Source organism: Neoarius graeffei, chromosome 1 (genome assembly GCF_027579695.1).
Source record: "Neoarius graeffei isolate fNeoGra1 chromosome 1, fNeoGra1.pri, whole genome shotgun sequence".
NCBI lineage: Eukaryota > Metazoa > Chordata > Actinopteri > Siluriformes > Ariidae > Neoarius > Neoarius graeffei.
In genome coordinates this window covers 120,391,140-120,418,110 of record NC_083569.1, presented here as the reverse complement: position 1 = coordinate 120,418,110, position 26,971 = coordinate 120,391,140, and the positions used below count along the sequence as shown (strand labels likewise).

Genomic DNA, 26,971 nt, shown 5'->3' with positions numbered 1-26,971 from the left:
TGCAGATATCACTTGGTTTTGCAGTTTAAATAAGCCGTCCTCCATGTGACATGATTTTCTTGTTCCTAATCCCATCCAATGAAAATCTCAGCATCACCAGTTCAGCCTCATGTCTACGTAGACATGGGTCCATGATGTCTAACAGAGAAAAAAAAAAGAAAAAAAAGGAATGTGCTTTCACTCTAATATTCCCATTTTACATCATTTCACTTTCCTGTCTGGACATGGTTCCGCAATTTCAGAGAGAGAAGGAGAAAAAAATCCACCTCTTCTACAGACCAGGCTGCTGTGGTTTTCACCTAAAATTAGAGATAATTGAGCAGCATTTAATACTCTGTAAACAAACTCATCTCGCACTCCTGTATTAAACACTTAAAGTAAAATAAATATAAATAAATACAGGTTTATTGCAGTGAAACTTGAACCTGAACATAAGAACTCAGATCTTATATAAAACAACACACCACATCACATACATCACGTCACAGAGATAATATACAGTACACTGTCAGAAATAGGGGTACAGTAGGAGTCTATTTCTGTCCCCCAAGGTATAATCTACACTACTGTACCCCCTACTGCTCATTGTTGGGCCTCAGGGTAACTATGTGGACTTTTTTAGGGCTAAAAAGGTATGTTTATGGTCTCAAGCAGTAGATAAAGGGCACAAACAAGTGCCTTAGAGGGTCCTGCCCCAGTGGCAAATTGTTGTACTTCTTAAGATGTAATAATGTACTTTATTTTCTGAGAGTGTAGAATTAAAATTGAAGATGGCTAATTATTCACACAGCTTCATTATTTCCTTAAGTGTCTTTGCAGTGCGAACAATATTCTTTTTTATCATTAAAAAGTATTAAAAATTGCCATAATGAATAAAACAAATCATTCAACATAATAAATGAAAAATATTGACCTTGAAAAACCCTCTAGATTTCACATGAGCATACAATTTTCTACTTGTGAGAATGTGACTGAAAAATATGTGAAGGTGCATTTCAACACACGGTCATTAAAAATGTATATATGAATTACAGTAAATACATTTGATACCGGGCGGCACGGTGGTGTAGTGGTTAGCACTGTCGCCTCACAGCAAGAAGGTCCGGGTTCGAGCCCCGGGGCCGGCGAGGCCCTTTCTGTGTGGAGTTTGCATGTTCTCCCCGTGTCCGTGTGGGTTTCCTCCGGGTGCTCCGGTTTCCTCCACAGTCCAAAGACATGCAGGTTAGGTTAACTGGTGACTCTAAATTGAGCGTAGGTGTGAATGTGAGTGTGAATGGTTGTCTGTGTCTATGTGTCAGCCCTGTGATGACCTGGCGACTTGTCCAGGGTGTACCCCGCCTTTCGCCCGTAGTCAGCTGGGATAGGCTCCAGCTTGCCTGCGACCCTGTAGAAGGATAAAGCGGCTAGAGATAATGAGATGAGATGAGTATTAAATGCTACTCAGATCTTTCATATTGTAGCTGAAAACCACAACAGGCTGTTATGTAGAACAGGTTCATTTTTTTTTTTGTCTCTTAGTCAAAGTAAGAATTTTTCATCATCATCAAACACCCAAACCACACACTCACCCTCCTCTTACCAGTTTATATAAACTCAAGAGTCAGGTGATATCTGCAGTAATTCTGTTTGCACTGTGACCTTCATCTTCCTCCACCTCCCCATCATCATCACCACCATCAGCAGTCATGTCCTTTCATTCTCTCCTGCTGATTCTTGCCTTTCTTCGGTCCTTCACAACGGCCTAGATTAATGTGTCATTGAGTATTCAAGCGAGTACACATCAGGCCTTGGTGGACTTGGGGTGTCATCAAACCACAGTTCATCAAAGCCTGATCCTTGCAGGGTATTGGGAAATGTAGGTGAGGTGTTTTGGGGAACAAATTGGTCAGGGATTCAGGCATTAGTAAAATGCATATTCGTGGATGGTTCCTGTCTTTGTGAAACTTGAGAGAATTCCAGTGGAGCTTTTCAGTAAGGGTCATTTTGTAGTGTTTGTGAACAAAATAAAAATTATGACAAGGCATGAATGAGACTGAACGTATGAGAGAGAAAGAGTGCAGGGCACAAATGACTTCTGTGGAAAATGGGCTTTATGGTTAATAGAACTTAGTGGGCGAGGGAGAAGTGATTCAGTGATTTGTGCCACATCGGCTGCAGTGCTCTCCCTGGCTAAGCAGCAAGACGGGAAAAAGGCCTGGATTAGCAGCTGCACCTTGGCATTCATCTGCGTGAATGTCATCACATACCTCCTCCATTGCCTGGAGTAGTGCCACACATTCACATTCGTACACTTTCCATCTCCATGCTGAAAAGAATTCTCTCATGGATTTAGAAATGGGGAATATGATGGAAGGTACAGCATGACAAAACATGGGTTGTTGGCGAACCAGTCATGGATCAGAGCATCCTGGTGGAAACTTGCATTATCTGGTTTCGCTTCTTCTGTGTTCTTGCTGCTAAACCTTCATGCAAAACACCTCTATGAGTCACTTGAGACCTCGTTTATACTCTGACCCATGACTGAATTGTTCTTCCAATTGAGTTTGCACAGGTGCATTTTGAAGGCCAGTGTTTCTAGGTGAAGAGAGTTTGCTAAATGATGCAATTTCTGTCTGCAGAACCAAAGGTAGAGTCAAGTCAAGAGAATGTAAAAGTGACCGCCACACAAAACCATTTTTACTTGGCCAAAAGCCCACTCACATGGCTCTGTCCACTACCGGATCTGGCGCTCCCTTTTAGTGAGTTCGGTCAGTGGGCTGATGATATCTGAAAATATTCAGGCACAAACCCACAATAACAGCCAAGTAGCCTCAGGAACTTATACCATTTTTTTTTTCAGTCTTGATCAGGCCGTATTTTCTGCTGCCTAATCACTTTGGAGATGCCATGATACTGTATTTACCCACATACTGCACTTCCACCCATCCAACTGCACACACATCTGAGTTTGCTGTAAGTCTTGCCCATCTCAAGGATCTCAGGACAGTTCTCAGATGTTGTAAATGCCACTAACAATTATTACTCTCAGTGATAATGTCATTTAAATAAGCAGTGATGTATGCATTGTGCAGCTGGAGTATTTTGCCATTCAACAGTGTAAACATTGTAAACAGCAGTAAAATGAACAGGGATTGTGATTGTTGTATCGCATGAATAGGATAAAAGGAAGAAAAAGGAGAAATCTCATCATCTCTAGCCACTTTATCATTCTACAGGATCGCAGGCAAGCTGGAGCCTATCCCAGCTGACTATGGCCGAAAGGCGGGGTACACCCTGGACAAGTCGCCAGGTCATCACAGGGCTGGCACATAGACACAGACAACCATTCACACTCACGGTCAATTTAGAGTCACCAGTTAACCTAACCTGCATGTCTTTGGACTGTGGGGGAAACCAGAGCACCCAGAGGAAACCCACGCGGACATGGGGAGAACATGCAAACTCCACACAGAATGGCCCTCGCCGGCCACGAACCCAGACCTTCTTGCTGTGAGGTGACAGCGCTAACCACTACATCACAGTGCCACCCAAAAGGAGAAATGGGACAAATAATTAATAGGAATAAAGTGGCAGTGCATGTGGATGGTGGTAAAACTATTGTGCAATGAGCCAAACTTAAGACTTGCTTCATGCAAGACAATGCCACATCACTCTATCTATCTATCTATCTATCTATCTATCTATCTATCTATCTATCTATCTATCTATCTATCTATCTGGACAAAAGTATGTGGACACCTACCAGTACATACCTGTTCTGCCACAAATGCCTAGCCAAAAGAAGTGCACCATGAGAAGTAGGTTTGCCCAGCATTAGGCTGGATTTGTTGACCATCAGTGACTCATCAAACTGTCCTGAGGTCTGACGAATCAAAAGTAGAAATTATTTTTAGAAATCATGGACACCATGTCCTCCAGGCTAAAGAGGAGAGGGACCATCTGGCTTGTTATCAGTTCAAAAGCCAGCATCTGTGATGGTATGAGGGGGCATTAGTGCACATGACATGGGTAGCTTGTACATCTGGGAAGGCATCATTAATGCTGAATGATAAAATTCAGAGTAATATGCTGCCATCCAGACAAAATCTTTTTCAGGGAAGGCCTTCCTTCTTTTAGAAAGTCAATGCCAAACCACTTTCTGCACTTATTAAAACCGCATGCCTCTGTCTTAAAAGAGTGCAGATGCTAAACTGGCTTGCTGGGATTCAGGCATTAGTAAAATACATATCCGTGGATGGGTCCTACCTTTGTGGAACTTGAGAGAATTCCAGTGCAGCATTAGCTGGGCAGGTGGTCTGAGGACTATCTGCATCAGTGCTGCATCACAGGGACACGGAGGGTGTTCCAACTGGCTCATCATAATCCCATGGCAGGACTTTTGCACTTGTGCTTGATCTGGATAAAAGCATCTGCCAAATGCCACGTAATGAAAATAAAAGCACATGCATGGCATACATGTAGAAACTGTGTGAATCATAACATGTGAAATGTGTAAAAACCACATTTGCAAATTCCACGTGAGTCATGTGATAACTCACATGTGAAGTTCATGTGATTTTATGCAAGGGTCATTTTGCAGGATTTGTGAAGAAAATAAAAAATGACGACAAGACATGAATGAGACTGAATGTATGAGAGAGAAAGAGTGCAGGACACAAATGACTTCAGTGGAAAATGGGCTTTATGGTTAATAGAACTGAGTGGATCTACGTTCCGACTCTCACCTATGGTCATGAGCTTTGGGTAATGACCGAAAGAACAAGATCGCGGATACAAGCGGCCGAAATGAGTTTCCTTCGCAGGGTGGCTGGGCGCTCCCTTAGAGATAGGGTGAGAAGCACAGTCACTCGGGAGGAGCTCGGAGTAGAGCCGCTGCTCCTCCACATCGAGAGGAATCAGTTGAGGTGGCTCGGGCATCTTTTTCGGATGCCTCCGGGACACCTCCCTGGGGAGGTGTTCCAGGCATGTCCCCCCGGGAGGAGGCCCCGGGGAAGACCCAGGACACGCTGGAGGGACTAAGTCTCTTGGCTGGCCTGGGAACGCCTCGGTGTTCTTCCCGAGGAGCTGGCCGAGGTGTCTGGGGAAAGGGAAGTTTGGGCTTCCATGCTTAGACTGCTGCCTCCGCGACCCGGTCCCGGATAAGAGCAATTCCAGCGTTATGGACGTGACACTTGAACTCAAAATGGCAACAAATGACCCAGTGCATGTTTTATTGTCTCCCAGTATTTAAACAGGTGTTGCATATTTTAAGGCTGTACCATACTGGAGAAGTGATAGAACAAGAACAATTCCCATAGTACATCTAGGGCATGCCAGAAAATGCCAATAAAAGATGCGTTATGGATGTGACAGAAAAAGTATCACTTTTCTTGGGTTACTGTACATTTTTATCAAACTCTGTGAAATTGTAAACCTAATGTCGAAATGGAGATATCCATTTGATAGAGGGGTCCAAGGTGAATATTAAAAAAATCTTTGTTTAAAATATTTTGCATTTCATGCAGAGTTTCGGAAGGAAAAGTCAGCGTTATGGATGTGACGAAATTCCGTTATGGATGTGACGCGTCTGAAATAGACATGGCATATGTTTAGAAAATCAGCAATTTAACCACCATAACCCTTTGAAAAACTCTCTAAATATCAGCTAAAACTATCAAAGTTCTTAAATAATATTTAGGATGGCTATTGTTTTGCTGTTTTGTGGATTTTAGCATACATTTCTGTGGCTTGTGGCAATAATATAGAATTGTACATGATCAAAGTTGATTTTAGCTTGGGTTTTACATTATAAGAAAGAAAGACTGACAGTGACATATTAGGTTGGTTACAAATTGGTTCAGGGGCGGCACGGTGGTGTAGTGGTTAGCGCTGTCGCCTCACAGCAAGAAGGTCCTGGGTTCGAGCCCCGGGGCCGGCGAGGGCCTTTCTGTGCGGAGTTTGCATGTTCTCCCCGTGTCCGCGTGGGTTTCCTCCGGGTGCTCCGGTTTCCCCCACAGTCCAAAGACATGCAGGTTAGGTTAACTGGTGACTCTAAAATTGACCGTAGGTGTGAATGTGAGTGTGAATGGTTGTCTGTGTCTATGTGTCAGCCCTGTGATGACCTGGCGACTTGTCCAGGGTGTACCCCGCCTTTCGCCCGTAGTCAGCTGGGATAGGCTCCAGCTTGCCTGCGACCCTGTAGAAGGATAAAGCGGCTAGAGATAATGAGATGAGACAAATTGGTTCAACTTATTCACATCTGTAAAATACAGGCCTAGGTGATATCTCTGGGAGTGGTTTTGATGTATTACATGTTGCTTTATTTTTGCATGGTGAGGTTGACATTTACATGGAATTTCCCATAAGCGGAAGAAGACGAGACGAGACGAGACGAGAGGAGAGGAGAACTGAGTGGGCCAGGGAGAAGTGATTAAATGATTTGCAGCTGTAGTGATTTGGCTGCAGTGCTCTCCCCTGGCTCAGCAGCAGGAAGGGAAAAAGGCCTGGCTTTATGGTTAATAGAACTTACTGGGCAAGGGGGAAGGGGGAAGTGATTCAGTGACTTGCGGCTCAGCAGCAGGAAGGGAAAAAGGCCTGTCTTAGCAGCTGCACCTTGGCATTCATCTGCGTGAATGTCATCACGTATCTCCTCCATTGCCTGGAGTAGTGCCACATGTCTGCATTTGTACACTTTCCACCTCCATGCTGAAAAGAATTCTCTATTGGATTTAGAAATGGGGAATATGGTGGAAGGTACAGCACTACAAAATGTGGGTTGTTGGCAAACCAGTCATGGATCAGAGCATGGATCTTTGTACTATTTTCAATGAAATATAGGGTTTCCATTATTTGAAAATCAATGCGTTCTCTTTTTATTTCCAGAGCATTCCAGCTTTTTAGAATTGGGGTTGTAATTTTTTTTTTTCAGATTACTTTTTTTTAACAACTTATCACTAATTATTCACATGCTGTCAAATATATTTACTTGGATTTATTCGTGCAGTTTCATGGCGTATCATGTTGAAATGAACCTTCGTCTGGTTTAATGTCACATAATCGGAGGGGGGGGGGACTGTGAATGTCATCACATACCACCTCCATTGCCTGGAGTTGTGGTCACTGGGTTATAGTCAGGTCAAAGTCCCTCCCACTAATCCCCCTCCACTACCTTCCCATCAGGCCATGTCAGTCTGCAGAACCAAAGGTAGAATAAATTCACCAGTGACACAGACAGTGTCACAATCACCACTGACACAGACAGACAATTTCAACACAATGTAAGAATTTTGTTTGATTGATTACGACACTCTTGAAAAAAACTGTACAAAATCTCAGTTCCTCAACATCTGAATTGGACATTCTGCCCACCAACTTTTTTAAGTCTGTTCTTCACCTCATAATTACAGATGTGCTTCAGATCATAAATACATCCCTAGAGACTGGCATTTTTCCTGTGTCCCTGAAAAAAGCCATTGTAAAGCCCCTACTTAAAAAGAATAATCTGGATGCTTCAGTATTGAACAACTACAGGCCAATATCAAATCTACCATTCATCGGGAAAATCCTTGAAAAAATTGTCTTCAATCAATTAACTGCCTTCTTGATATCAAACAGCTGTTTTGATAACTTTCAGTCAGGATTTCGTGCCAATCACAGCACTGAAACAGCGCTGATTAAAGTTATAAATGACATACATCTTAATACTGATGCAGGCAAAACATCAGTCCTGGTGTTACTGGACCTCAGTGCAGCTTTTGATACTGTTGATCACAACATACTGCTATATCGACTTGAACACTGGGTTGGGTTGACTGGTAAAGTTATCAATTGGTTAAAATCATACTTAAAAGATAGAAGCTTCTTTGTTACCATGGGAAATTGTACCTCAACATCAATGTCCTTGACCCGTGGTGTCCCCCAGGGGTCGATCCTTGGACCATTACTATTCAACCTTTATATGCTCCCACTTGGACAAATTATCAAGAACAACTCAATTTTGTATCACTGCTATGCAGATGACACTCAAATTTATTTTGCTTTATCACCTAATGATTATGCCCCCCTTGAATGTCTCTACCAGTGTATCGACCAAATCAACAACTGGATGTCACAAAATTTTCTTCGGCTAAACACGGATAAAACAGAAGTAATTCTATTTGGGAAAAAAGATGAAAGACTCAGGATTACCACTATTCTTGACACAAAGGGGATTAAAACAAAAGATATGGTTAAAAATCTTGGTGTTTTCATTGATAGCGAGCTAAACTTTGACAGTCACATGAAAGCAATCAATAAATCGGCATTTTATCACCTAAAACATTTCCAAACTAAGAGGACTTGTGTCAAAAAATGATCTGGAAAAACTTATACATGCCTTCATCTCTAGTAGGGTTGACTACTGCAATGGCCTTTTCACAGGCCTGCCAAAAAAGACCATCAAACGACTTCAGGTGATTCAAAATGCAGCAGCTAGGGTTCTCACACGAACAAAAAGAACAGAGCACATTACTCCAATTCTAAGGTCCCTTCACTGGCTTCCAGTAAGCTACAGAATTGACTTTAAAGCATTGCTGCTGGTGTACAAATCTCTAAATGGTACAGGGCCCAATTACCTCTCTGATATGTTGCAGCGGCCTAACCCAATCAGATCTACCAGATCGCAGCAGGCAAATATGGCCTGGTTTTTTTGCTTTCATTTATTTAAAAGGGACAATGCACATTCATCAACATCTCCATCTGAATTAAAAATGTAAATGTGCCAGAGTTAGAAAATTAGCTAATTTTCATCTGTAGTCCCTTGGCAGGTCAGTACAGCAAAAAACAATACAAGCACCCAGCACAAGAATGAGTAATTTTGTTTAAGAGTGATGTGTGACCTGAGGGCTATTCATGGTTACAAGACTGGTTAATTTCGATCCATCTCTTAAGTCTGGTTTTAAAAGTTGTCTAATTTGAACTTTCCCTTACCTCACAAGGAAGACTATTCCAGTAGTTGGAGCCCCTTACTGAGAAGACTGTATGCCCAAGTTTACTATATCTGTGTTGTGTCATACAGTCTCCTCGGGTGGTTGCCCTAGTTACCCTGCCACTACCATCCATCTGCTTCACAAATGGCCCTTTTCCACTACCCTTTTTCAGCTCACTTCAGCTCACTTCAGCCCAACACGGCTCGCGTTTCGACTACCTCAGAGCAGCATGACTGAGCTCACTTCAGCCTTACTCAGCACCCAAAACTCGCACGGTTTTGGAGTGGGGCTGAAGTGAGCCAAACCGAGCCAAGTGGGGCTAGGGGTGTGAGGAGACACTCCCCTGTGCACTGATTGGTGAGGAGGACTGTCCTCACATGCCCACACACACCCCATGAGCACGCTGGGAACCACCATCTGTAAACACCGTAAACCCGGAACAAGAAGAATTACGACAAATTATGCGCCTCGCCTCATCTATATGCTCTTGCCAGTATCTGTTGGCGTTGTCGGTGACAACAAGCCACAGCACCAAGACCAGCAACACTAACGACTCCATGTCCTCCATGTTTATTGTTTACTATCCGGGTCGTGAGACTACCGCTTAAAAGGTCACTGATGTCACTGTTTGCGCCGCCTAACGACATCACGTGATGTCCACCCACTTTTGCTAACTCCACCCAATGTGTCCGCCCACTTCCAGGCAGCATGGTTCAGTGCGGTTGTAGTCGAAATGCAACGCCAACAGCCCCACTCAGCTCGACTCAGCCCAACTCAGCACCGCACGGCTCAGCCCAACTCAGCCGCGTTGGTAGTGGAAAAGCCCCATTATTCACTCAATGGGGGAGGTGCAAGCCCATGTAATATCTTAAAAATTAGGCAAGCGTCTAAAAAATGTAAAAAACTATCCAAATTAAATAAATTGTTCTTCTTAACAATATGACAGTGGTGATAGCTGATTGGTTTTTTGTCAAGAACTTTTACAGTTTGCTTATATAGGGCCTCTATTGGTTTCAAAGTTGTCTTATTAGCTTGAGACCAACTTGTGAAACAGTATGAAATGTAAGAAAAGATCAAGGCATGCATCAAGAGGTTAGCTGCCTCTATTGTTAAATATGGTCGTATGTGTCTAAAATTTGCCAGGTTGAATTTAATGGTGTTGATCACCTTTTTAACATGTTATTTGAATGTTAGGTTAGAGTCTAAAATGATTCCAAGATATTTAAAATCAGATACAACCATGAACTTTTCTCCACCAATTAAAACATCAGGTTGATGTGTCTTAGCATGTTTCTGTGAAAAGAACATACAAACTGTTTTATTTATGTTTAAATGTAAGCATGAGTTTCTTAACCACTCAGAAACATGGACCAAGGCTGCAGTTAACTTGCTTGCAGCTTGTTGTTTGTTTTTTGCATGTGCATAAAGAACTGTGTCATCAGCATACATATGAATGTTGACAAATGGACATAATGATGGCAGATCATTAATGTACAGACTAAACAAAATAGGTCCCAACACTGATCCCTGTGTCACTCCTATATTACAGTTTTGATAAGTGGAATGAGTATTGCCAATAAGTACACTTTGTTTCCTGTTTTAAATAAGAACTCATCCATTTAATGGCATCTATTGAAAAATAAAAAAAAAGATAGTTTTGCTATTAGTGTTTGATGGTTCACAGTGTCAAAAGCCTTTTTAAGGTCTAAAAACACTGCGCCTATTTCACCACCTTTATCTAATTGGGATTTAACACTTTCCAAAAAATAACAATTAGCTGTTTCTGTGGAGTGGTTGGTACAAAATCCAAATTGCTTTGGATGCAGTGGGGTATGGCACAGATTTAGGTGTGCTGTCAGCTGTTCTGCTACCCATCTCTCAGCCACCTTGGATACCACTGGTAGGATGCTGATTGGTCTGTAATTTGACACAGACGTTTTATCACCAGACTTATAGACAGGAGCTATGACTGCTATTTTCCAGATACTAGGAAATACACCACTTTTAACTGAAAGATTGATCATATGAGCAATGGGACGAGCTAAAGCATCCTTATGTGATTTTAGAAATGTGGTATCCAAGCCACAGGCATCCTTTGCTTTTGAATTTTTCAGAGATGCAATGATTCTTTTCACTGCTAATTCAGATATCTCCATTATTCTAAAAGATGGTTTTATGTCATCAATAAGGACACATGGTGTAGTTCCGGTTGGCAAGCCTTGGGCCAGCTTCTCAACTGAGTTTATAAAAAAATCATGAAAAGTGCTTGCTGTTATACCTTCATCTTGGATCATTATACCGTTTACCTCAAGTTCAGATACAGTTGTTTGCTGTTCTTTATTCCTATTAGTTAATTTGTTAAGATTTTTTGTATAATTTTCCCATTACCCTGTGCCTGGTTTATAACTCTAATAATAATAAAAAAAAAATCTGCTTTAGCCTTTCTTATGCCTCTTAAAACCTTGTTTCGAAGGGTTGTGAAAATATGCCTGTCACTTCTATGTCCTGATTTAAGTGCTTTCTTCAGAGAAGGATCTCACTCTTTCTTAACTCCTCCTACTCAAGCGAGTAGGATGCTTTTTGCTTTGCTCCTGCTTGAACTCTTTTCTGCTTTTTTCACTATTTCTCTATTTTTTTCTTATTTGCTTTCTTTTTACTTACATTCAACAAGTTTAGCAAGGAAGGACAGATGTTTTCTCCCATTTATACAAGATAACCTAGAAGTTAGACAAAGCAACTGACACAGAAGACTGGATTATAGCAAAATGGGGAAACCAAGGAACTCTAGTAACAAATGGACTGAGCTTGAAAAAAGAATTTCTAGCCTGGAATCTATGATTAATGCCCGTCTATTAAGGATTGAAGGGAGTCCAGCAGCCGATACCGCTAAAGGGAATGCGGGGAATGTTCAGCATCTGAATGATGGGAACTTGGATGAATCAGTTGACTTCACAAAGCAAAATGTGAGTACTGATTGCTGGAAAAGACAAGGTGCTAGACCCAAAAACAAAAGGGTATTAACTTCAACTCCATTGCGGTCTGATGCCGTCAGACCTACAGTCCATGAATACCACCGGGCTGAAAACTACAGATATACACAGCCCATTACACTCCAGAACAGATTTCAGTGCCTTACAGACATGGAACCAGTAGTTCCTAGAAAGTGGCAGAATTTGAATAACAAAAATAAAGCTCGCAGTAGAGGTAGAAAGCAGCCGCCAACACCTGTTAATCCTACAACCCTTGTTGTGGGTGATTTCACTGTGGAAAATATTGGAGGAGAGTCCATGGTTGTGTGCTGTTTTCCTCACGCTTCCATCTCAGAGACTACAGACAACATTTCAAAAATGCTGTCAAACTACAAATCAATTAAACGCATTATTGTGCATGTTGGAGCAAATGATGTTTTCAGGGAACAGCTCACTGTGAGGAAATCTTTCAAAGACCTTTTTTTCTGCCATAAATGGACTTGGAATGCCTTTTTTTATCAGTGGTACATTACCAGGATCTGTGATCGGCAATTACAGGTTTTCCCGACTGCTCAGTCTCAACACCTGGCTTGCAAAGACATGTTTTTCCTCTGGCATTAATTTTATTGACAACTTTAACCTTTTCTGGAAACGCAAAGCCTTTTTCAGCCCAAATAACACAGAACTCAGCTGGACTGGTGCCAAAGTCTTGGCAGACCATTATCAACACTCTGTCCACCATTCCATGCCGACCTTGGGTACACTCTCTGATAAGCGCTCTGTAGCTGCACTGAAAGGAGTTAACAACACTGATACGAACTCTGTTTGGGTACAAACTGAACCTCCCAGGGACATCAACAAAGATTCAAAAACAGTACGGAAACACACTGCTGAGGTTCAAACTCAAGCAGTGAATCTGCAGGCAGAAAGAAGCGGGACTAATGCTTACTCTGATGGATTACAAACTAAAAAAATGATAAACAACCTCAAACATACAGATGATTCACAACATTCCAGGAAATGTCCAATCTCAGTTCCCATTCTCAGTGGAGTCAAGCAAAACTCCTTGTCACCAACGAAGGCAACTAAGCCCCCAGCAACTACAGAGGATCATGCTGACTCATCTGCCCCCAATACAGTTCAGGAAAATGATCAGAGGGTGGATCTATCACCACACACATCCCCATCACTTTCCAAGGCTAGCAACATGATATCTGAGCTAACGGGTAAGCTGGCAGAACTATCAGAAAGACAATCAGATAAACAAGCATCACCACAACCTCCTGAGACTGGCAATAGGCAATCACCACCAACAACAGTGGATGTAACCCCAAGCCCCTCTGTATCTCCTTCACCCTCCAGACTGCGTTTTCCAGAGAAAATGGAGAGACTATTGTCTTTAAGCCGAGTGTCTTTGGCAAGCCCAAGAGGACACTCAAATCAAGTACCGTACACAGAGCTGCCTCATGGTCAGGCCTTGTGTACCCCAATATCTTTAATGATATATCCTACTGCTACAGCACCCAAGAAACAGAGGGCACCACCTCCCCCTGTGATTACAGATAAGACTCAAGGACCATGTGCACAGCTACAGTTCACCAGCAGCAGTGAAGACCTTCATGTTGGAATGAACTGATATAATCTGGGTCCAGATGGTAGTTTTGAAAATAAGCTGGGACCCACGACGTACTTTTCTATTCCTGTGCTAACAAGAAGGGAGAGGTGTTCTTATTCATCCTATCAATGGGGTAAACTCGTCAAATCTCCTTCCAGTTCCAAAACAACCACAGAACGCTTCTGTGGAAATTATCCCCACATTCACTGTAAAACTAGCTCTTCAGAATGTAAGATCACTTAATAAGCCTTTTTTAATTAATGACTTCATCGGTACACACAAACTGGATTTTATGCTTCTTACTGAAACTTGGCTTGAACAGTCAAGCAGCTCTATTACTCTTATTGAAGCAACTCCCCCACTCTTTGATTTCATGAGTGTTGGAAGAGCCAATAAACGGGGAGGAGGAATAGCAAATATATACAAGGCATGTTTTCAGTACAGACAGACAACTCTTGGTGATTTTACATCTTTTGAATACTTAAGTGCAATCCTAAAATGTTCTTCTAACATATTAGTGTTGACTATTTACAGACCACCAAGACTTTCTGCACCACTGTTCCTAGAGAAGTTTGGGGAACTGTTGTCAAATATTTGTTTAGAGTTTGACAATCTTATTATTTCTGGGGATTTTAACTTCCATGTTGATAATCCAGATAACACGTATGCAAATGAATTTCTTACACTGATTGATGCCTTCAACCTAACACAACATGTACAAGGGCCAACACACTCCCATGGCCACACCCTCGACCTTGTCATCACTAAGGGTCTTAATGTATCTACTAGTGTCATGGACCTGGGTATATCTGATCATTTCTGTGTTTTCTTTGATGTTTCCATTTCCCCTCACTTTCAAAACAAGTCTGTGACTGTAAAAAAGAGGGTAATTACCAATGGCACAGCAGCTCTTTTTGAGCAGGCACTCTCAGAACTCCCATGTCAATCTTCAGATTGTGCAGATGATCTAATGGAAATTTTTAATTCAAGAATGAATCATATTATGGATGCTATTGCTCCTTTAAAAACCAAAAGAGTCATAGACAAAGGAAAAGCACCCTGGAAACTAAATCCAACAGTTAAAATGTTAAACAGGGATTGTAGAAAGTCTGAAAGAAAATGGCGTAAATCTAAACTCCAGATTCATTATCAAATCTACAAAGGGATGTTATGTAAATACAACTTAGAAATTTCTAAAGCAAGACAGTCTTTTTTTGCTGACATTATTAATAGGAATATCAACAATGCCAGAAGGTCCTGGGTTCGAGCCCCGGGGCCGGCGAGGGCCTTTCTGTGTGGAGTTTGCATGTTCTCCCCGTGTCCGCGTGGGTTTCCTCCGGGTGCTCCGGTTTCCCCCACAGTCCAAAGACATGCAGGTTAGGCTAACTGGTGACTCTAAATTGACCGTAGGTGTGAATGTGAGTGTGAATGGTTGTCTGTGTCTATGTGTCAGCCCTGTGATGACTTGGCGACTTGTCCAGGGTGTACCCCGCCTTTCGCCCGTAGTCAGCTGGGATAGGCTCCAGCTTGCCTGCGACCCTGTAGAAGGATAAAGCGGCTAGAGATAATGAGATGAGATGAGATGAGATCAACAATGCCCGTGTGCTATTTTCTACAGTTGAAAAGCTAACAAACCCATCAAAACAAATGCCTTCTGAATTTCTCTCAGTTAATACATGCAACGACTTTGCATCTTTTTTCAAAGGAAAGATTGATAAAATACGTATGAATATAGCCACACAGGTGCAAACACTTCAAAATCTGGAACCATTGGATAAAGAGAGAGGGGGTCGTAATACAATGTCAACATTTAGTTTAATTGATGTTGAGACTCTGAGAAAAACAGTACAAAGTCTCAGCTCCTCCACATCTGAACTGGACATTTTACCTACAGTCTTTTTCAAATCTGTTCTTCACCTAATATCAGACGAGGTACTTCAGATTATCAACACTCCCTTACGAACTGGCATGTTTCCTTCATCTCTGAAAAAAGCGGTTGTAAAACCCCTACTGAAAAAGAATAACCTGGATGTCTCAGTACTCAACAACTACAGGCCCATATCCAATTTGCCATTCGTTGGTAAAATAATTGAAAAATTGTTTTTAATCAATTAACTGCCTTCCTGACATTAAACGGATGTTTTGATAAGTTTCAGTCAGGTTTTCGTGCCAATCATAGCACTGAAACAGCTCTTACTAAAGTCATGAATGACCTACGTCTTAATTCTGATGCTGGTAAAACATCAGTCTTGGTGCTTTTAGACTTAAAGGATATGGGACATGGATTTTTTTCTGGGCATAATTATGTATAAAGGACATAAGAAATGCCATCTAAATCACTGCAGGGCGTCAAAAATGTGAAAATCATCACATTATTCAACTTTTTTATACATCAGCGTAAAACAATGATTCGTTAATTAGCTAGGTGGTCACGTGACCCGTGACATCACAAAAACTTTCCAAGGAGCCAGCGCTTGGGAATCTAATGTAAACAGGTTACCGAAATGGACACCATCGACAGTGACATTCCCGATGTTTCACAGAGATGTGAAGTTAGACCCTATCAATTCGAACCGATAGCTGGAAATTCACATGGACATGGATCTTGTCTTTACTCTGACGGGTCAGATGATTCTGAGAGTGAGAGTTCATTCAATCCCCATGAAACTGAAAGCGGTCGGCTCGATAACACTTCCTGGTAAGTTAAAAACAATTCTGCTCAAAGGCTAATGATCTGTTGAAAGAAGTATTATTTTTGTATCATACATTGAAAGTTCATCATAGATCTAGCTAAAGTCCGTTGCAAGCTAGTTTTTTTTTTGCTGATATTTTTCGAGATTGATTGAGATACAATGCTTCCAGAGTCCGAGATGAAAACATTCAAAATGGCGAAACGAGTCAGAATTATGATAATCAATAATTGATACACCCAAAATTATAATACTAATCCTTACCGCATGAGGCCCATGGTAAAACCACACTTCCTGGAGGGGCTGCCGTCTGCCTCCCAAGCCGGCCGAGAGCGCTCCTGGTCGGGCACAGCCAGGCGGGCGAATGCCCTGGTCCGTCCGCCCTGTCTAAAAAAATAATGGTACAACTCCGAGTGAAGGTATCAATGCGCTGTCAAAGCGCGCAGAAGGTGTTAGTACGCCTGTCATTATAGTGCGGACTTTCCATAGCATAGAAAATCGCCACGTTTCAATTTGTGTAACTGAACTTTGTTTCATGTCACTGGTCATATAAACCTATGTAAACAGGAAAAACGTGGAAGAGTTTGGTCACATCTAACTACAGCCCCAAAAAATACCATTGGCCATGCTGAGCCTAGCTACATTGCTAACAGGAGTGACAGCGCGTCTGACTGACTGGGAGGTCGCAATACACCATGATGTTCAATGTACGTTAAACACTCTAAAAACGAAACAATTTTCTTGTCATCCAAGACACAAAAACTATTTTGTCGCATTCGTCATCATCACGATTCACACTTCTCCATATTCATCTACCCGCTTGTGCTGTACCCGAAAGTTTTTGTGACGTATGATCACGTGACAGCGGCTCTTCCGGTTGTAAAATATGCATATCGGAGCTCGAGCAGAAATGCCATATAATCATCACGAATATAACGATTTTGCTGAATTTAATAGATAATTTTGTATTTGTTGATGCAATTATTTCATATTTTTAACCCTTAGATGCATGGACGACCAGACCTACACTCTTCCATGAGTGGGGTCCAAAATGACCCCAATTGGAATTAGGGCATTTTTGAGTGGAAACTGATTTTATGTTGTTCAGAGTTGATTGTTAATGCCATATTTTGATATTTGACATGTTCATTCACCACTTTGTATGTTTGTTTTGTGTGAATTTGTTTGTTGTTTGTTTATTTTTGTATGTCTGTACATGTACAGTTGAATTTGTGTGTGTGTGTGTGTGTGTGTGTGTGTGTGTGTGTGTGTGTGTGTGTGTGCTCATCCGTATAGCGGTATCTCAGAGGATAACATATTCTCCAGTGGAGAGAATGATGAGAGAAACAGTAATGACACAATGACAACAGTATGATGTTGTATGATGTTCTCATGCACTTTATTTACATGCTTACTTATCCCCTTAACACCCAAATATAGAAAAAAAGTGTAAAAACAATTTTTCAACCTAATATATGTTGTTCTAGGAAGGCTCTGATGCAAAAATTGTGTTTCTTTTTTAATTTTGATATTTTAGCAACTTTTTGGGGAAATGTTGTAAAATTACAACGTTGGCTCTCAAGGGTAGCAGAATTTCACTGGCATCATTCACACACTGTAAATGATCTGGGTGTGTTTGTCTTCACTTTCCTGCTGATAAAGGGTCACAGAAGTGATTGTATCTTCACAACAAACAACAATAATAGTCAGACATGTTATATTGTTTTATGACAAGTAATTTATTCAAAAAAAAGTAATTTCCACTCTTTAAAAACACTGGATGAATGCTGTATGTACAAATCTGAAAACAAACTTAAGATGCATTTTTACATCTCCCTTCTTTACCTATGGTAGTCCAAAAAGCAGTTTCTTTGTTCTGAAAAACAAAGGCAGACATCACACTTCATACAAACAGTGTTAGTGTAGCCTTTAGCACACTGTCTGCACCTTCCCCCGTCAGCTTTGATGGGGAAATGCCCAGTCATGTCTTTGCAGACATCACTTGGTGGGTGTGCATTTCTCCTCTTAGAGGGCCTAGCAGCTGGAGAACTCATAGGGCTTGAGGATGGCTGCCCTCGCTTTGGCACTGGGACAGATGTGCCAGTCAGGATAAGGGAGGATGCCAACTGGGCCTGAAACCGTCTCCTGATCACGATCTCTTTCTTTGGAATAGCCCAGGCCTTGCAGTCCCGTTTGTACAGGAGCCAAGCGTTGATCACAGCTAGAATAATTGTGTGCCAGAAGATGTAGATGTACCAACGATGGGACTTGAGAGGAAACTTGTACTTGGCCGCAAATGAGTCCAGCAAATCCACTCCCCCCATGTTTTTGTTGTAGGTCGCCACGATGTTAGGCCTCTGAACTTCCACAAATGTTTTGGCAGTTTTGTCCCAACGTTTAACCTTTTCCACTGGTTCTGGGCCAGTAAAGGATGACACAAGTGTCACCTGACGGGTGTCGTACCATGTCACAGCACAAATGTTGTGGTTCTTCTCCACTCTGACATCAAATGTCCCTCTTCCCTTTTTCTTCAAGGTTTTCTCATCATTGAGGTTGCAGTTTGGAAGCCGTACTTTACTGTTAGCACAGTAAGCTAGTGTAATAAAAATAAGTATAGAACAACATAAGTATGCAGTAACAACACAATCACACAAGATTCATTGATGTTGAAAATAAGTTAACATTTTAGGACTATTGTATGGCGAATAAAACTGATGATAATACTTACATGTGTGTTGCTGAGTAAAAATGCTCTTCAGGGTGGTGAGAATGTAAGCAGTAGATGTGTTGATCGGCAACAAATGTATTCCTGACAACCAGAGGTGACAAAAATAAAAAGTTCCTAGGGATATCAACCGAAACTCCATATAAAATGCTTGGGGTCCGTTTGGACCCCACTTATGGAAAAGTTGGGTATTGATACAAAATATAAAATAACTTAAAAGAAAAAAACTATACATACAAATCCAAATGAGAACATATCAAAAACACCCTATTTGAGGAATACATGGAAGGTTAGACAATATAAATGTAAAATGACAAAGATTTTGCAACAAAACTACCACTGGGGTCCGTTTGGACCCCACTTATGCATCTAAGGTTAATGGAAAGAAACTGATATAGCATGCATTTATGTTTCATGTCCCATGTCCTTTAAGTGCTGCATTTGACACGGTAGATCATTCCATACTGTTACATCGACTGGAGCATTGGGTTGGATTTACTGGTATAGTAATCAACTGGTTAAAATCTTACCTACAACAAAGATTTTTTTATGTGGCCATTGGAGGCCACAGTTCATCACCCGTGTCCTTGAACTGTGGGGTTCCCCAGGGCTCAATCCTGGGACCATTACTATTCAACCTTTATATGCTCCCACTTGGACAAATTATTAAGAATAACTCAATAAACTTCCATAGCTATGCAGATGACACTCAGCTTTACTTAGCTATGTCACCTAATGACTATGCCCCTCTTGAGTCTCTTCATAGATGCACTGACGAAATTAACAAATGGATGTCTCACAAATTTCTTCAGCTGAACGCAGATAAAACTGAAGCAATTATATTTGGCAAAAAGGAGGAAAAGCTTAGGATTGCCACTGTTCTTGAAACTAAGGGGGATACTGTCAAAAACCTTGGTGTCCTTATTGACAGCGAACTTAACTTCAACAGTCATATGAAAGTGGTAAAAAAGTCTGCATTCTATCACCTAAAAAACATTTCTAAACTCAGGGGTCTCATGTCAAAACATGATCTAGAAAAACTTATTCATGCTTTCATCTCCAGTAGAGTTGATTACTGCAATAGCCTTTTCACAGGTCTTCCAAAAAAGACCATCAAAGAGCTTCAACTAATCCAAAATGCAGCAGCAAGGGTTCTTACAAGAACAAAAAGGGTAGTCCATATCACTCCAATCCTAAGGTCTCTGCACTGGCTCCCAGTGAGCTATAGAATTGACTTTAAAGCATTACTTCTTCTATTTAAAACATTAAATGGGATGGGACCCAGCTACCTACTGGGTATGTTTCAATTATATGCACCAACTAGGTCTCTAAGATCACAAGAGAAAAACTTGCTAGTAATACCAGCTGTCAAAACGAAGTGTGGTGAAGCAGCCTTTAGTTGCTATGCTGCTAAGCTTTGGAACCAACTTCCAGATGATCTCAAAAATGCTCCTACTGTTGTTAGTTTTAAATCCAGGCTCAAGACAAAGCTGTTTTCAGATGCTTTCACTTGATTCATTTTTACCTAAAGTGTAATTAATTTCCTTTAATATAATTTCTTTTAATTTTGATTTTAATGATTTTACTTTAATTCTTTATTTTAATTTCTTTTTATTCTTGGATTTTAATGATTTTACTTTTACTTTAATTCTTTGTTACTGTTCTTATGCTTTTATTTTTTGTGAAGCACATTGAATTGCCTGTGTGTATGAAATGGATCTCACAAGAACCCTCTGAGTCATTGGTCTTTATAAGGTATAAAAATAGATGTGTGCGTGTGAGCTGACTTCATGTGGAAAGAATCCCGTTTCAGCATCTTGTGGCCAGCACAGACAAACCTACACATACACACAACTGTGTGTGGGGGAGGGTGAGAAGCTCCCAGGCAAAACCCTTGAAACCTTTCATTTTTATCAGCTTCAGGATGAATGACTCAGAGGGTTCTTGTGGGATCCATCCTTTCTGAATGGTCTAGAGACATGATTTTAACTGCTAAATTCATGATAAATTTTTGTGTAGATGAACTGGAGAGCTAAAGGTCAAAGGTCTGTCATTCATGTAGACACTCTTTGGCATAGACTTCATACTGCACAACTGGACAACCTCGCAGAGCACAAGCTTTTCGCAGACTTTAATGTGACAAATCATACCAGTGTACTGAAATGTCAAAATGCAGACAGGTTGGCAGGTCCTCAACACAGAGAACCAGAAAGAACAGCATCTCATGTCTGACAGTTATTGTTCATCAACTGCTTTAACATCTCACATGTAACCCATGTGTAAGCATCACGACAACTGAGACATATCCAGTCATTATACAATAAGAGCTCCTGCCCTCAGAATACACGACGATATGTATACTCTTACACAGCTGCTTATATGACCAGCTCAAATGAAAGTAACCAGTATGAAAATCTAAGTATTCAATACACATGTAAGTAGGGGAGAGTGGGGAGGAGTGAGCCGCTTTTTTTATTTTTGGACCCCTAGCCAAAATAAAAGGGCCGAAGTTAAAATGATCCTATGCAAATGAAAGGTATTCAGAGTAGTTGCAACACGAACCAAGTTGTACAACTAATCGTGCAACCATCAGTTCTACAGATGGGAGAAAAAGCCTGTTAATTTTATGGCTCACTCCTCCCGATCTAAGGGAGGTGTGAACCACCCCATGGGGAGGACTGGACCACTGGCTTGAAATCATGAACAAATGACATTTGTCATGAAATACAAACTTTTATTTGAACTGTAACAAATGAAACGTATTAAAAAAAAACAAAATCAGACTGTAAAACTTGTAAAACAGTAAAGATATCAAAAAAATCTAAAATCTTAACATTTTTGTAGTTTGGTGCCATTCTTGCTTCCTCCAGGCCATTTTTTCTAGCATTGTCTACATAGCGTCTGAGGGTAGCACGTGGTATACCGGTTTGCTTTGCAACAGCACGGATACTTTCAGATCCTTCAAGAACACTTTTTGTAGCCCGTAACATGTCACCAGCTGGCGTTGATCCAAACTTTTCCCTCTTTTTCTTGACTGGAATGGCATGGTACCTTTTGGGAGTGACTGAAATGCAAGGAAATCCCATCACAATCAAATTAACAGCGTTTCAATTTTGGGTGATAGTTTAGAGAAAATTTGATCTTGATTAACAGGCAATAGTGTTGCCCAGAGAGAAGAGATTTAACAATGGTAAGGGTTGGTAGGATTATTGGTAATCTGTGGATTATAGCCCCATACCTTAATTACATGTAAAAGTATTAGTACGGTAATGTATCACCATGACACAAGATTAGTTAAGGGAGGAGTGGGCCTAGGCTCACTCCTCCCATGCACTGTGTGGCTCACTCCTCCCAAAACGACCCGCCATTGCTTCTGATGTCGACCTACATTTGAACGGAAGGATGTGGCCCAGGTTATGTCATCACACAATACCATAGTACATGCCTAATAAACAACAACAACAATGTGATCGTTATCTTGGTTTATTAGACAATAGGATGAAAAAACATGTTAAGTGAAATATTTACTTACTACCTTGAATTTTAGACTTTTATTCTCCTATTGTGAGCAGGGTGCCAGGCTTCCATCCACTGTGGGTTGAAGTCAGGGGAATTCCCTGGTGACTTCATATGACAAGTTAACTGGGATAAACCCTGGCTAAATTTAGAAAAATTTTAAGTGGTTCACTTCTCCCCATGGCTCACTCCTCCCCACTCTCCCCTACTTAAGTTTCTACACAGATCTCCATATGCGTATAATGCTGCAATATCATAAATGATTTCAGAAAGGCTGCGGTGCTTTCTGCTTGACAAGATCAAGTAAATAACACTGCAGGCAAGCACAGCATGTCGTGTGATATACCTGGTTTAGGGTCATCGATGTCAGTCTCAACAGGTTGCTGTATTATCTTAGCTCCTGAGGATTCTGTTAAAGAAATGAAAGATATAAAATGGTAAATAACTGAGAAGACACCCTCACTGTCTGAAAGGCATAGATGTAAAAATTAGCACCGCTAAAAACAGATCACCAGAGTAAAGCAGGGTTCCAGCCTAGTTTCTCCAACACTGGTGCTCCTTGATGAAAGGTTTAGGAGCACCACATGGCATTTAAACACACCCATATCTTATTCCAATCATCTCTAATAATCAGTTATCCACCGTACCAAGCAGTGACTTTCATAGAATATGTTAATTTCTGAACTAATCTGAAATTTGGACATTATAATGTTTTACTTCCACTACTTCTGTCCCACTGAGAAAGAAAAGTGTGAGGTATTCAGGCTCCAGGTCAGGTCCTCTGGTATGTAGATTTATTGGAACTTCATCATTTTATCCAATTAGACATTTTTGTTCAATTCCATCCTAATCCAATCAATTGTGAATTATGGCCAAAAATGTTTTGTGACGTCACAGTGACCTGGAACTTTGAGCACAAAAAATTAATCAGTTCATTCGTGAGTCCAAGTGGACATTTGTACCAACTTTGAAGAAATTCTTTCAAGGTGTTCCTGATATAGTATTACTTTCATGAGAATGTGACTGACCTTTGACCTTTTGAAGACAAAATGTCATCACTTCATTGTTTTATCATACTCAGCATTTATGTTAAATTTGATCACAATTCACATAAGTATTCTTGAGCTATGGCCAGAAACATGTTTTATGAAGTTACAATAACGTTTGATCACCAAATACTAATTAGTTCATTTTTGAGTGCAAATGAATGTTTGTGCCAAATGTAGTGAAATTCCCTCTGTGTCCTCCTGAGATACTGAATTTACAAGAATGAGAGAGACAGACAAGCTGAAAACATAATGCCTGCGGCCATGGCAACCAACTCGCCAAGTATTAGGAAATATGGTTAGGGTTAGGATTGTTTTCCAGAACATTATCATGCCACAGTGAAGTTGACCTTTTGGATATAAATTGTCATCAATTTATCATTTTATCCTATTGGACATTTGTGTTAAATTGTGTCATAATTATTGCATGATTTATTGAGTTATGGCCAAAAATGTGTTTTGTGAGGTCACAGTGACCTTTGTCCTTTGACCACCAAAATCTGATCACTTCATAATGGAGTCCAAATGAATGTTTGTGCTGTGATGTAATGAAATTCCATTTGAGCGTTCCTGATATATCACATTCACAATAACGTGAGCTCACCATGACCTTGAACTTCGACCTTTGACAGCCAAAACCTAAATCACTTAATGTTTGAGTCCAAGTGAGTTTTTTTTTTTTTTACAAGATGGCGGCACATATGGACACAGCAGCCCCTCTCTCTCTGCCAGGGCTGGACTGGGACAAAAAAACGGGCCGGGCATTTTTGACTTAGGCAGGCCAATATTAAGACTTCGACAGGCTCATAAAGACCGGAGTACAAACAACTAGTAACCTGCCCCCCCGGAGGAGGTTTGGCCAGGTATTGCAATAACCCCATCTGTTTGTCTGTCTGTCCCCCTGCAGTGTGTGTGTGTGCCGTCCTTACGGGGAGCCAAACACACCGGTTGGGGCCAGGTTGCTATCTCTCATTGCACTTGTTTAAGTATGTTTTCCGTGAAGCAATGTACATTTTTTTTTTACAGTTGTTACATCCTGGCCAAGGGGAAGTGATGCAACATTTAAAGCAAGAATTCCCGGCCCCCAAAAAACACCAACAAATGCACAGTAACTATGCAGTCATTGATTTATTTAAAATGCTTCTTGCACACAATGGGGCATGGTTGGAAGAGAGCCCCCAGAAGCTGGGAGGAACCAACCTTATCTGCAGTCTTCAGTCCAATCTGCTACTTGGACAGTCATCACACTTTTATATTGTAGTGAGGTGTATTACCGGTATGTTTACTCACTTGGTAGATAGCTCACTTGACTTGAACAAACGCTCTCATACCCTGACGATCCTATGAACATCTATGTACGCCAGAAGACCCTTCAGAGGAGCAGGATTTCATAAAGAGGGAGATGCAGAGAGGTGAGACATGAACAAGTTTACACTCACTTTTAAATGACAGCTTCAAATATTTTTAATAGATGTTAGAATAGATAGAATAGATGATGAAGATTAATAGATGATAGAATAGATGTTTCATGTACATGAAAGCAATACAAAGACTACTAACTGGAAAAACATTGGGAAAGCCAGATAAATAGGCACATAAATGCATTGTGCACTTACTTGCTGAATCATGACTTATGACCCCTGAATATCTACGACAAAATCCTCTCAAATGGCATCCTAAATGAATGGCAGACATATAAAAGACATATAAATGACATATATATGCAGGTCATGATATATTTTACCAGATTAACATGCCATTGTTGTGTGTTATGCCTGATGTAAAGACTCTCATCTCTGCGAGCCTACCACACAGATTTAATACTTGTCATTTTTAGGGCATACCTAACAACGTGTTTTCTTTCTCTCTCTCTCTCTCTCTCTCTCCCCCCCCCCCCCCAATCTGTCCCTCTGAGTTACATGTTGATCCTGGGATTGAGATGCTGGCCTCTTCTGCCCCTCGGACCTGCTTGATCCATCCTGGTGCCCTGTGTCTGGTCGGAGTTTTATCGCACCGCTCCTGTGAAGGACGGCCCCATGAGGACAGTTGAGGGTTATACCTGTTAAAACTGTTGTTGCCCAAATGAGGATGGGTTCCCTTTTGAGTCTGGTTCCTCTCGAGGTTTCTTCCTCATGTCGTCTGAGGGAGTTTTTCCTTGCCACCGTCGCCACAGGCTTGCTCATTGGGGATAGATTAGGGATAAAATTAGCTCATGTTTTAAGTTGTTCAAATTCTGTAAAGCTGCTTTGCGACAATGTTTATTGTTAAAAGCGCTATACAAATAAACTTGATTTTTTTTATATAAAAGGCCACATCATATTTCCCCAGTAAAATAATCAGTTCCAGAAAATGACCATGGTCAAGGCTACTGTCCTCCAAAGTATACGCAGCCTCATTCTCTTTGTGTCTGTAGCTCAGGCCCCTCTTCCCTATTACTCAGACAACTTCAACAACACGCTCTAAGACCTGGCGCCTCCTCTTGATCTGCTCTCTGTGAACAGTGAGCTGTCTTCCCCTAAGCAGACTGTTTATGTCAGCTTCTGAACAGTTTAAGAAATAAGCTTCAGCACAGGCTCTATGTGCCATGCTTTTTTCATGCTCTACAGCTCTCTGGTGGGCATGTCTCCAGTCTGACATCCCAGTTATGAATATGCTGGAATCAGTAGTCTTGCTAAAAGCCAAGCATACAAAACAGAATAAAGCATGACGTTGATTACAGTACGTCAGCCACTTCCGGCTTGTGCCATCTTTGTTAGTGAACACCCTCTTTACAATTGCATTTGTAGCATCTTGTTTGGGATGATGCATTAAAAACGCTTGCATCCTACCAGGCTCTGGTCGTGAAAAGTAATCTACTGTGTCTTCACTCTCTTCAACCTCACCTGCCACAAGAGCCTGTCTTGACTAGACAGGAAGAGAGGGATGGAATATTGCAATTTATAAACTACTCCATAAATAATTAATTGATTAAATAAATCTATTTGGAACAACCTAGAAAAACTGAGCAACAACCTTAACCATCAACACATACACTCCACTCTATTCAGTAATCTCTCAGTATTCAGTTACCCTTATGAAAAAACTGCAATGTATAACATGAAAACTGCCATTTTTCTGTAGTGCTGTAATATTCCCACGTCTAAAATATTGCATTATGCAGTGTAATGCTGTAAAGTGCAGTATTTTTGTAGTCCAATTTTTCCGTGCGCAAAATATTGCTTTTACTGCAGAAGGCATGATAGTATACTGCAATACTACCGCAGAATAAAAACGGCAGATAGGCCTACTGCAGTACAACGCAGGGTGTTTTTCATAAGGGTACATGTTTATTTTTTTAATATGCTCTAATCATAAGATAAACGTCTCATACTTGTGTACATGACACCAACCAAGGTTACAAAAACAAAGGACTGGAGTTGGTTTCGGGCATGCTTGTACAGTAAAAACATGGTACTCGCGACCTCG

The 26,971-nt window shown here is 41.0% G+C and overlaps 1 protein-coding gene across 1 annotated transcript; it reads right to left on the bottom strand.

The window, feature by feature from the left end:
• Nucleotides 1–93: 93 nt before the first annotated feature.
• LOC132886134 (piggyBac transposable element-derived protein 3-like) lies at nt 94–19,142 on the bottom strand. The gene is made up of 3 exons (XM_060920706.1): nt 18,948–19,142; nt 18,133–18,812; nt 94–138 (listed from the first exon to the last, which is right to left on the bottom strand). Exons 1-3 carry the CDS (start codon nt 19,084–19,086, stop codon nt 94–96), a joined length of 864 nt encoding a protein of 287 aa, XP_060776689.1. The 5' UTR covers nt 19,087–19,142.
• Nucleotides 19,143–26,971: the final 7,829 nt, after the last annotated feature.

Excerpts from the sequence above, each read along its gene's own strand:
- LOC132886134 (XM_060920706.1), bottom strand. The coding sequence starts at position 19,086 with ATGGAGTTTCGGTTGATATCCCTAGGAACTTTTTATTTTTGTCACCTC. Across the intron at positions 18,813-18,947 it reads TTTTACTCAGCAACACACAT|CTTACTGTGCTAACAGTAAA; the intron begins GTAAGTATTATC and ends TTATTACACTAG. Across the intron at positions 139-18,132 it reads CTAAAGGCTACACTAACACT|ACATCATGGACCCATGTCTA; the intron begins GTTTGTATGAAG and ends TTTCTCTGTTAG.